The sequence below is a fragment of the Rana temporaria genome, chromosome 4 (assembly GCF_905171775.1).
Source record: "Rana temporaria chromosome 4, aRanTem1.1, whole genome shotgun sequence".
NCBI lineage: Eukaryota > Metazoa > Chordata > Amphibia > Anura > Ranidae > Rana > Rana temporaria.
Window position 1 is genome coordinate 256724046 of NC_053492.1, and position 12648 is coordinate 256736693.

The window sequence follows — 12648 nt, forward strand, 5'->3', positions numbered from 1 at the left end:
GGCGTGATATGAATGAGTGGTTTGCTGATGTCAACATTGTGGATCAAGTAGCCCATGGTGGCGGTGGGGTTATGGTATGGACAGGTGTATGCTATGAACAATGAACACATGTGCAGTTTATTGATGGCATTTTGAATGCACAGTGATACCGTAAGGAGATCCTGAGGCCCATTGTTGTGCCATTCATCCACGACCATCACCTCATGTTGCAGCACGATAATGCACGGCCCCATGTTGCAAGGATCTGTACACAATTCCTGGAAGCTGAAAACATCCCAGTTCTTGCATGGCAAGCATACTCATACATATCACCCATTGATCATGTTTGGAATGCTCTGGACCTGCGTATACGACAGCGTGTTAATTTTCCTACCAATATGCAGCACCTTTGCACAGCCATTGAAGAGGAATAGATCAACATTCCACAATCAAAAACTTGATTAACTCTATGCAAAAGATATGTGCTGTACTGAGTGAGACAAATGGTGGTCACACCAGATACTGACTGTTTTTTGAACCCCCCTGACCCTCCCATCACAGTAAAACTGCAAGTTTTAGAGTGACCTTTTATTCTGGCCAGCCTAAGGCACACCTGTGCAATAATCATGCTGTCTGATCAGCATCTTGATATGCCACACCTGTGAGTTGGATCAATTATTTTGGCAAAGGAGAAAGTGCTCAGATTTGTGAACAATATTTGAGAGAAATAGGCCTTTTGTGTACATAGAAAAAGTCATAGGGCCAGATCCACAAAAGGGATACGCCGGCGTATCTACTGATACGCCGTCGTATCCCTGTTTCTATCTATGCGACTGATTCACAGAATCAGTTACGCATAGATATTCCTAAGATCCGGCAGGTGTAATAGTTTTACACTGTCGGATATTAGGATGCAGTACCTCGGCCGCCGCTGGGGGCATTTCTCGTCGAAATTCCGCATCGGGTATGCAAATTAGCACTTACGGAGATCCACGAAGCGGTTTCCCTTCGTGAAGTCTCCGTAAGTTGTTAGTTTGCAAACGCAAAATTAGGGCTACTTTTACAAAGTGTAAAGTTAGTACACCATGTAAAAGTAGACCCTTCTTTCCCGCGACGCTGTCAAATTTTTTTTTTATTTTCCCGCCGCATCTCTTTTTTTTCCCGACGCAACTTTTTTTACCCGGCGCGATTCACAAAACTCGGCGTAACGTAACTTCGCGCAAAGCACGTTGGGAAAATCGCATCGGGAGCATGCGCAGTACGTCCGGCGCGGGAGCGCGCCTAATTTAAATGGGACTCGCCCCATTAGATTGGGCCCGCCTTGCGCCGGACGAATTTAAGTTACACAGCTGAAAATTTCTAGGTAAGTGCTTTGTGGATCGGGCACTTAGGTAGAGATTTTGCGGCGGTATAACTTAAATAGGAAAAGTTAAGTTACGGCCGCTCGTTGTGGATCTGGCCCATAGATCTTTGAGTTCAGCTCATGATAAATAGGGGCAAACATAAAAGTGTTGCATTTATAATTTTGCTCAGTGTATTAGATACACATTTTCTTTTGAGTGTATGCAATTGCTGTTCCACCTGAGCTTCATATAATGTTGTGATCATTTTAACAGCATTTATTTCTGTAATAAATATGTCTGGCAAGAAGGCTTTAAATATCTCCCAACAGGTTTGGAGGTCAGGAAAGGCAGCATTTACAATAAATAATTTTCCTATCTATTGCTCAATAGAATTATGAGAGGTAATGAGATGTAACCAAAAGGCATTTCGTTTTCTAAGGGGTCTAAAAAATAGGCAGTTTAGCTTAGGGCCAGGCAATTAGGAGAAAGTGATCAAAGACTCATCTTGGATCATACTATATTTTAATTACAATATGAACTGTACTGGGATACCTGACACAAAGATTTATTCCAGAAATTAAATATGTCATTGAGAAAAACAGGAAAACTGGGGCTCTTTAGGGAAAAATATCCTCCATATGTCAATCCAACCCATATTCCCTATTTTTACAGTGCCTTGAAAAAGTATTCATATCTCTTAAAATGTTCCACATTTTGTCATGTTACAACCAAAAAGTTAAATGTATTTTATTGGGATTTTATATGATAGGCCAACACAAAGTGGTCCATAACTGTGAAGTGTAAGGAAAATTATGAATGGCTTTCAATTTTTTTTTTACAAATAAAATTGTGAAACGTGTGGCGTGCATTTGTATTCACTCAGTATTCATCATTTACTCTGGTACCCCTAATTAAAATCTAGTGAAACAAATTGCCTTCAGAAGTCACCTAATTAGTAAACAGAGTCCATCTGTGTGTAATTTAGTCTCAGTATAAATACAGCTGTTCTGTAAAGCCCTCAGAGGTTTGTTAGAGAACCTTAGTGAACATACAGCACCACAAAGGCCAAGGAACACACCAGATAGGTCAGGGATTAAAGTTGTGGAGAAGTTTAAAGCAGGGTTAGGTTATAAAAAAATACCCCAACCTTTGAACATCTCACAGAGCACTGTAGAGCATCATCCAAAAATGAAATGAGTATGGCACAATTCCAAACCTACCAAGACATGGACGCCAACTTAAACTGACAGGCCAGGAAAGGAGAGCATTAATCAGAGAAGCAGCCAAGAAGCCCATGGTAACTCTGGAGAAGCTGCAGAGATCCACAGCTCTGGTGGGAGAATATGTCCAGAGGACAACTATTACTTGTACACTCCACAAATCTGGCCTTTACGGAAGAGTGGAAAGAAGAAAGCCATTGTTTGAAAGAAAGCCATTGTTTGAAAGAAAGTCATAAGAAGTCCCTTTTGCAATTTGCCACAAGCCATGTGGGGACACAGAAAACATGTGGAAAAAGGTTCAGATGAGACCAAAATTGTACTTTTTGACATAAAACATAAGCGCTATTTGCGGAGGAAAGCTAACACTGCACATCACCCTTAACACACCTTCCCCATTGTGAAACATGGTGGTGGTAGCATCATGTTGTTGGGATGCTAGGGACAGGGAAGCTGGTCAGAGTTGATGGGAAGATGGATGGAGCCAAATACAAGGCAATCTTAGAAGAAAACCTGTTAGAGTCTGCAAAAGACAACCCTAAACATACAGCCAGAGCAACAATGGAATGGTTTAGATCAAACATGTTCATGTGTTAGAATGGCCCAGTCAAAGTCCAGGTCTAAATCCAATTGAGAATTTGTGGCAAGACTTGAAAATTGTTGTTCACAGACGCTCTCCATCCAATCTGAGAAGAAGAATGGGCAAAAATGTCACTCTCTAGATGTGCAAAGCTGGTAGAGACATACCCAAAAAGACTTGCAGCTGTATTTGCAGTGAAAGGCGGTTTTACAAAGTATTCTCTGGTGGTAGGGGTGGTGCTGAATACAAATGCACGCCACACTTTTCACATATTTATTTGTAAAAAAAAAATGAAAATCATTTATAATTTTCCTTCCACTTCAACAGCCTATGTAAACAAGGCAGATTGCCATTCTGTCAGTACAGTGTGTGTAAAGCGGAAACACAGATGTGTACATTCCACTAGTAAAAGCACCTCCCCCACTACACTGAATCACCAGCTAGGCACACATTTAATCCTTTGATCATCCCTGATGTTAACCTCTTCCCTGCCAATGTCATTAGTACACCCCTAGTGCATTTTTTTAGCACTGATCACTGTAACAATGTCACTGGCCCCCCAAAAAAGTGTCAAAAGTGTCAATTAGGTGTTCGATTTTGTCAGCCGCAATATCACACTATAAGTCGCTCATCGCCACCAGTTGTAAAAAAATCCATGAATATATCCCATAGTTTGTAGACACTATAACTTTTGCGCAAACCAATCAATAAACGCTTTTTGTGATTATTATTTTTTTTTACCAAAAATATGTAGCAGAATACATATTGGCCTAAATTGATGAAAAAAACAACTTTTTACATTTTTTTATTGGATGTGTTTTAGAGCAGAAAGGAAAAATATTGTTTTCTTTTTTCAAAAAAGAAAGGTCATACATTTTATTTTGATACAGTATCGCAATTGTCAGTTAAATGATTGCTGTCCCGTATCACAAAAACTAGTCAGAAAAGGAAAGAAAATCTTCCAGAGGTGAAGTGTTTAAACTAGCACTAGGGAGGAGAGCTACTGTATATAGCAAAAGAGGCACTTGCTGAATCATGAATGTTCATTCCAATATTACTTTAACATGCTGATCTTAGGAGGAGGATTCATTATTGTCCAGCCATGTAGAAGCATCAGCAGCAGCCTAAAATAAATTATTCCAGCAGTTTAGTGGGCTAAAGTATCGCATCAGGTAATAAAATGCATTGCAAAACAGTTCTTCGAATGGCAGGGAAAGTAATTTATGCTGGACAAATGATGCACAAATGTTCTTGTCCATTAAGTTTGCTTTATAAATGGTTGGATAATGCCCACATATTTTTGGGCAACGGTTGGGTGAATTTCAGGCAAATTGGACATAAACGTGTTTATATGTAAAAAGGACCTTAAGAATCGTAACCTAGCCATGGGCACCTCTATGTGGCACACTTAACAAGTTTGGAAATTTGTCTAAATATGGGCATTCAGTATCAACATTTTGTGGGAATTTGAGTCTGTTCCTGTAAAAAATATATGAGGAAAACAAAATGTTAATTTATTGGCCACAGATATTTTTGAGGCAGACACTGCAGACAATACTGATGCCAGATCTGTCAATATTGCTTCTTTTTAGCAACTAGAATCAATATGCAGATTTGTAATACCTCTAGAGAAAGTTGGGTTATTTGTGATCTAAAGCTATAGGACAGAAAACAAGCAAAATAATTAGTACATAAGCAAAATTAAAAAAGCACTTATTTCTGCATTTAGGGAGTGTGTGACCTCTATGAATATGTGTGGGCCTTGTCCTAAAATGCAACTAAACACTTTTTCGTTTTGGATAAATTAAGGGAGGGTTATAATCCCTATCAGTTTTTTTCTTGGCATCTGTGTGCAACGAAGGAGATTTCCGTTCACTTACTGCCATGTAGCCAAAACGACAAATCATTTCAAAATAAAGGAATACCTGGTTGACTCCATGGTCACCAGAACTAGTGTCCCCATTTGAAGATCCCTCCTCTATTCCTGTCCTGACGTCAACCCAAAATTTAGAATTTTTTACTTTAACTCTCTATGATAACAGTAAACAGGACAAATATAGAAGTTGAATCTCCCTAATGGGGGCACAGACAACAATAAAATATGATAGGGGGTCTAATCCTTCTCTACTCTAAAACTATTTATTGTTTTGCCTTTAGTGACACTTACAGGCTAGATTATAGGCTAGACCTATTGGTAGGTTGAAGCCTACTGTATATTAATTGTTGATAGAATTTGCTGTGAATAACCATGCAGATTGGGGCATCCACAAAATTCCTCCTCCCATCCAACTTTACAATTGGGGAGGGATATTATTAATAACATCTTTCATCATCATAATGCAGCAGTTATTTGAAATTATGCTTTAGTGTTTGTGTACTATTGGTTAGTATAGTAAGACCGGTGTTCTAGTAGTCAGTGGTCAGTGCAGTGACATTTTGTTGACTAATAAAAACTTTAAGACTTTATTGTCATTGTATAAAAACACACAATAACATTTTCATAAGTATTCCCTGAAAGGTGTGTTAATTATTGAACACAGTCACAAAATAATACAAATAAGGAACCAAAAAATCGTTTACTGATTTGTTGTGGTAAAACAGACTAGTAATTTAATGCTTCTTTTTTTTCAGCTTGTGAACAACTATCCCTTGGAGTGGCTGCAATATTTGGACCTTCTCACAGTTCTTCAGCAAATGCAGTGCAGTCTATATGCAATGCACTTGGAGTTCCACACATTCAGACTCGATGGAAGCATCAGGTTTCTGATAACAAGGATTCTTTCTATGTCAGCTTGTACCCAGACTTTTCATCACTTAGCCGAGCAATCCTTGATTTGGTGCAGTTTTTCAAATGGAAGACAGTGACTATCGCTTATGATGACAGCACTGGTAAGAATGACTTCTTATAAACAGACTAAGAGTGTTCAATGGAAGTGATAAATAGATTTGCTACAATGAATAGCTTTAGCAAGCTAGTCTTTATCCATGTCATTTTCTTTTAACCTAGCTTCATTTTAAAGATCTAAAACTGTCTGAAGAAACTATTGATTTAGTTAGATCACTCTTTTGACCTTCTGTCTGAGTAAACAACACAGCATTTTCCTCTCTGACCTTCCTAAATGTTAATCGAACCCAATCCAAACCACTGGGGACCCAAGACACCACTATTTTTAACATGCTGCCTCAATTTATTAAAAAGTGTTTGAATGTAATAAGACATGTATTAGATAACTGGAATATGTTATTAAATTTTATTTGATGAACTGGAATAGGTGTACTGTCGCTAAAAGTTTCTTAATGTTCTGCTTTAATTATTGAACACAGCATTATCTGAAAAATCGAACTAAATAGGGACAAGTTACTAAATTAGTAATTTACTTTAACACAGGCTATGATACATATTAAAGCCCATCTCCACACCAAACCAATTTTGAACCTTATTCAATCTCTCACTCATCTAGAGCAAGCCCCTCTTTTTTTTGTATGCTTTAATCGTGTTGCTGTAAAACCTTCTTCAAAGTTCAAGTGACACCATCAAAAAGCTTTTCCCTACTTCAGATCTTCTTACTTAAGAAGTGTGGGCAGCAGGAGTCTGCATGGGTTTGTCACATAGACTTACCCTGCAGAACTAGAGGGGAGGGGAACAGGGAGGAGTCCAGTCATTCAGCACATGGATAGCTGGCTGGGGTGACCAGTTTTCCCAACAGCAAATGCTGTGGATATAACAGCCAATAGCATTTCTCGCTTGCAGTGGAGAGAGCAGACTTCCTATTCTACCAGAGGGCACTATCCAATGGTGCAGGTCACTACTACCTCCCCAGGACCACTCTGCAGAGTTTAGCAATCTTGTCTTTTTTAGCACATGTGTTGCTTACAGCACCATGGTGATTTTCAGCCTCTGTCTGCAGCCTATCGAGAGTAATAAATATACCACATATTGGTACCCCTTGCATGATTAGACACATGACTGTTCACCACAACTCTCGTGGGAGCAACACATCAATGAAACTGGAAACCAGAAAGACACCTATGCTCCTCCCTTATCAACCCCTCCCCCCACTCACAAGAATATTCATCTGCATCTGTTGCAACTTCAAATGGAAGGGCTGGAAGCCTACACAAGTATAGGCACACGTAGGCTTCAACCACGCAGTAAATCTCCTAACCCAATTCTGCTGTCTCCAACAGCCTCTTCGACCAAGCAGGCGGCTCTTCCTAAGCTGCTGGAGCATTAGAAAAATATTCACCTATGATGATGGCCAGTGTCTTGATGTCTGTTTATTGGCTTTGCAGTTGCTACTGCTTCAGTTCAGTCTTCTCCATTATGCAACTGTGTGGCATGCTAATTTCTCTATGTTGCTCGACCATGTCATTGCCAGGGTGTACATAACTAAAAAAAAATATCCAGAGTGCTCTATTATGTTGGCCTGGATATATTTGGCAGAGGCTGTAGAAGATACTAATTACTGCTAGAGCTTTAGTGCCCCCCCTATGTCCTGCAACTTGGTGATGGTGGCAGCAGCTCAGTTACCTCTAACCCCTCCTTCTCAATGGCCTCCCCCAAGTGTTCAACCTAGACAAAGGCTTGTAAAAAATACTGTTTTACAGCTGATTTTCAGCTTGTATTCTTGGGAGACAAAAGCCACACTGGACCAGGGATTATGTCAGCTTTTTAGGGACAGTTCAAGAGGTGGCTGACCTCTTGTCATTTTGTGCAAGTCAAGGCCATGTGTTACAATGGCACCATGACACCAACCTGATGTCTACAATTTAGCAGGGTTAAGTTCACAGATGTGCTTTATCTTGCTCATGCCCTTAGCCTGGTGGTCCAGAGTTTCATAGTTAGGTACTCTTTCTTTTATGATGTGCTGCAGCAGGCCAGAAGAGTGTATTACCACTTCAGGTATAAGGGTCTGGGACTGGGACAGATTATGAATCTTTTCACCATATCAGTTGCTTCTGATTCAGGTTACATACACACTCGTGTCACCATTTGAAGGGGCGACTAGAACAAAGCAAGGATCAGCAAAATAATCCCTCTGATGTTCCTATTTGACTAGCAACTGCATGGTGCAATAAACTGGGCACTAAAGGCACAGCAACAGGAGAAAGAATAGGACTGCCTGATGACTCTTTCAAAACTGACTCAATTTTTATGAGGCAGCAGCAGGTAAAAAAGGAGCATGAAGAAAAAGAGGATGGTTGGAGTACTGGCAGAGAGACATAGGATATGGAACAGGCTTCTAGGAGTATGTTTTACCCCTTCAAAACCTTGAGAGTTGTATATGAGTGTGGTAAGATCATTGAGTCCCCCTGCTTTTGGAAACATTTTTGCAAATTGGCTCATTCATGCTCCAGTGTTTGTAAGGACCCCAGGATTCGGGCCCTAAAAGAGGGGGGGAGTTCGTGTCGTAAACCAGCGTCGGGTATGCAAATTAGGAGTTACGGCGATCCACAAAACGTTTTCCCGTCGTTACGTCGCCGCAAGTGTTAGTTTGCCGTCGCAAAGATAGGGCACCTTTTACAAAGTGGAAAATTACTCCACCATGTAAAAGTATACCCGTCTTTCCCGCGTCGCTTTTGAATTTTTTTTTAATTTTTCCTTTTTCCCGGCGCAAGTCTTTTTTTCACGTTGCGATTCACAAAACGTTGACGCGTCGTAATTTTGCGCAAAGCACGTCGGGAAATTTGCGTCGGGAGCATGCGCAGTACGTCCGGCGCGGGAGCGCGCCTAATTTAAATGGTACCCGCCCCATTTGAATTGGCCCGCCTTGCGCCGGACGGATTTACGATACACCGCCGCAAATTTCCAGGTAAGTGCTTTGTGGATCGGCACTTAGACAGAAAATTTGCGGCGGTGTAACGTAAATCGGTTACGTTACGCTGCCGCCCGGGCTACGGTGAATCTGGCCCAGAGAAACTAAATTGCCTGTCCCCCTGACAGTGTGGCCAGCTCAATTTTGATAAATTACCATCATCTCCTGCCCCCACTGCTGGCCTGCTGCCATTACCCTCTCACACTTCCTTACTACCATATTCTGATGCTTCAGGCACTGCAAGTGTTCCACACAATTTTTCCACAGATGAGCCTTAGCTGCAGATTTTTTTTGTCCTGCAGGCTAATTCCTACATTATGCTTCAAAGAAGTATATTGTTGAGTTTAGGCACTGTCAAGGTGCTAAACATATTTTTTTTACAGCTGTTCATCCACTGCAAGTTTTTTCCCTGAAAGTTATACACGCTAAACTGATTTTTTAACTGTTGTCCCTCATATTTAAAATGCAGCTCATCAAAAGTGCTTTAATGCTATCTATGTTAAATGTGAGCTACAATAGAATGCTGAAACACTGGGGTTGATTTTTTAAAACTGGGGCATGCAACATCTGGTCCAGCTCTGCATATAAACCTGAAGCTGAGATTTTGCACTCTCCAGTTTTGGTAAATCAACCCCAATGTCTATTTATTCTGTAGGATATTCTTAGGATATGTTTACACTGTGAAAAATATATATTTATGTTTTTCTTTTTTTTGTCATTAAAGGGGTTGTAAAGGTAAAACATTTTTTCCTAAATAGCAATTTTGTTTTTAAATGTCCTTATTTCTTATGAGAAATCCTCACTTTCTGTTCTTCTGTCTGTAATCTACACACAGTAATGTGAGGCTTTCTCCCTGGTGTGGAGAAAGCCTCTTGAGGGGGGAGGGGACAAGCAGGAGTGTCAGGACGTCCACAAACACACAGGTCCTTTCTCTATCTGCAAAGTAGACAGCGCCCTGACCCTCCTGCTCGCCCCCTCCTCCCTCAAGAGGCTTTCTCCACACCAGGGAAAAAGCCTTGCATTACTGTGTGTAGTTATAGACAGAAGAACAGGAAGTGAGGATTTCTCATAAGAAATAAGCACATTTAAAAGCAAAATCGTGAAAGAGGACTGCACTAAGGTAAAGGAAGCTATTTAGGGATTTTTTTTTACCTTTACAACCCCTTGAAAAGCTATACAAGGAATGTGGTTTAACAAATGAGGCCAACGCGAAAATGTATTAACTTCTTACGTTGCAGTGTGTAGGTAATAATAAGCTTGGTTGGGATCCCATTTGTAATATGATGTGTTGCTTTCTCAAGGCAGATCTGATAGGTGCAAGTTCTTTGCATTTTTTGCCCGTGGCAACAGATACTGTAGAGTGAAAAAGTTGCATATGGCTCTGGGAATGGCAACATATTTTTGGCAGATAGGAGAATGCATTCCTTAGATTGAAAGAAGTGGAGTCTTGCCAGCACATCATGAGGTTTTTCTGCTGGTATATTGCACGGTTTGAAAGGTGATCAGTGATGGGACAGTATTTTAAAGAATTGTTACAGGCAGGGGTCACCTCTGCAGGTGTGAGGTTTCAGAGATACCTCTAATTTTGAGGTTGTTCCTGCGAGAGTGATTCTCTAAATCTGCAATGTTTGTGGTGATGCATTGTAGCTCTTCCGCTTGGTGTTGTGAGCATCAACCAATTCATTGTATGCAGCAGCATATTTACTCAGTTAGGGATCCTATTATATCAGTTACTGCACATCTCTAACCTCATGTGCTAACTTACCTGTTTGAAGACAAATTAAGGCGGTCTTGCTGATCCTAAGAATTACTTTGTATTCACCACTTTCATTGCTTCTCCACTCTCTTTGCTTTGCTTATTTTCTTTTCTTTCTTTTCTTTTCTTGTTTCTTATTTTTCACTCTTTCCTCTATGGGTCTTTCCTCTCTGTCACTAGACCCAAAGATGATCTTATTTGTTTTACCATAATTATATGTTATATGATTCCTAACAAGTTCCTCTAATTTGGATAATACCTACCTGTGATGATTGTGGAAGTACATATGTACTGTTTTCAATTGTTACTCCTTTTTCCCCTCACCCTCTTTTATTTTGTACCCCTTTGAAATTTTTATAATAAAAATATATTCAAACTTCATTATATGTAATTCTAATGACATAGCTGACTCTTCCAATAGACATAGACAAAGATTTACAGCCCTCTCCTTTTTTACACAGAGGACCTTTATGACCCCTGGTGCTGTCTTAAATACAGTGAAAGGCATTATACATTTTATTCTCATACTTAACAATCTTACTTGAGAGTTGATCTTTTCCTGACAGATAAAAATACACTACAGGCTGTCTCCTCCACCCATATTTGGCTAAACACTTGGTCGCATTAAGCACTGGTCTCCATTATACTGACTATTAAGCATTCCCTGTCTTCAATCCGCCTTTTGACTGTGACACCCAATCAACCTGTTAAGCTATTCAGGGAATTCACTGACACTGAGATTAGCGCAGCAATCTTCTCCCTTCCCATTCATAAAGGTCCAGGCCTGGGTGGGTTCAGGATCAATATTATATATTATTAAATTAGTCTATAGAGCTTCCATGTTGGAGCACTTAAAATATAATTAAGGCAGTCAAATTCTCCTCAAAGTGCAGGAGTATTCTGGAAGCCCAGAAAAAGACAATGACAGATGAAAGTGTCCAATGTGTCCCCATGCCAGTTCCAGCAAGCAAACTAGATAAAAAAGGCAGCTACCCACAATTTATAACGTAGCTTTTAGAGCATGGTGCTATTAGACTTGAAACTGTCCTGAATTGATTTTTCAAAAGTGACTTCAACAGGGTTTGGATTAAAGTTTGCAATGTCCAGAATTTAAACTGAGATTGACAAACACCCTACAAGTATAACCCAGGCACATATGCTCATCATTTCTAATAATAAAGGGAGCAATTTAGTTGGTGATCGTGAAAAGTTGCCTCTTGCCACAAAGGCATCCTGTAACTAATAGTAAATCTGGACCTGACTTTGGTGCTGATATATACACAGAAAATGTCATCTATATTTTAGTGACATCTGTAAGGATTGTGGTATACTCACATAATGCAATCTGCAGATTCCAAATGCATATAAGTTTAATATGTGCAAAGCAAAGTGCAATCTGCTGCTTTCCATATACTGTTCACTTCAATACTAATACCACAAATAACCAAAGGGAATTGCTAATGAGGATGAACTGTAGACAAATGCTCACTGTGTCCCGAGACTTAGCAAATCAGCCAAATGTGGCTTTGTTAAGCTCTGATTTTAATTTAATTGTTTCTGTGGAATAGCTGATTGTTATAGTCTGCTTAATAGCCTTATAGTTGAATCATAAAGCTGATGTACAATAAGCTGCAGATATTGCCCAGAGAGGCTTATTTTATTGATGACCACCTAGTGTAGCATAGCCTACGCAGGGATGATAAATGATTTGGGCAATATATCATTAATAAATATATTAGCATGATCATGGTTGAGACAGATTTTAAAAATGTTAAAGTTGAGTACATATTGCTTTGCTAAAATGTTTGGAACAGTAGTCATCAATGCTGCAGTAGAAGAGGCTGTCAAACTGTGCTGCAGAAAACACTAAAGCACTATATGGGGACAGCCTAAAGAGTTATGTCAGCAGTTTGACACCTTTGAGGGGTACGGGTCTTAAATGATACAAGGAAGCATC

General features: G+C 39.9%; 1 protein-coding gene across 2 annotated transcripts in view; it reads left to right on the plus strand.

Moving 5' to 3' along the window:
• GRIK2 (glutamate ionotropic receptor kainate type subunit 2) overlaps window positions 1-12648 on the plus strand; it is an 843393-nt gene that overhangs the window by 324911 nt on the left and 505834 nt on the right. For both annotated transcript variants that reach the window (XM_040350159.1, XM_040350160.1), the window contains exon 4: window positions 5751-6008. In XM_040350159.1, coding sequence (XP_040206093.1) covers window positions 5751-6008 — 258 coding nt within the window. The remainder of the gene's footprint in view (window positions 1-5750; window positions 6009-12648) is intronic.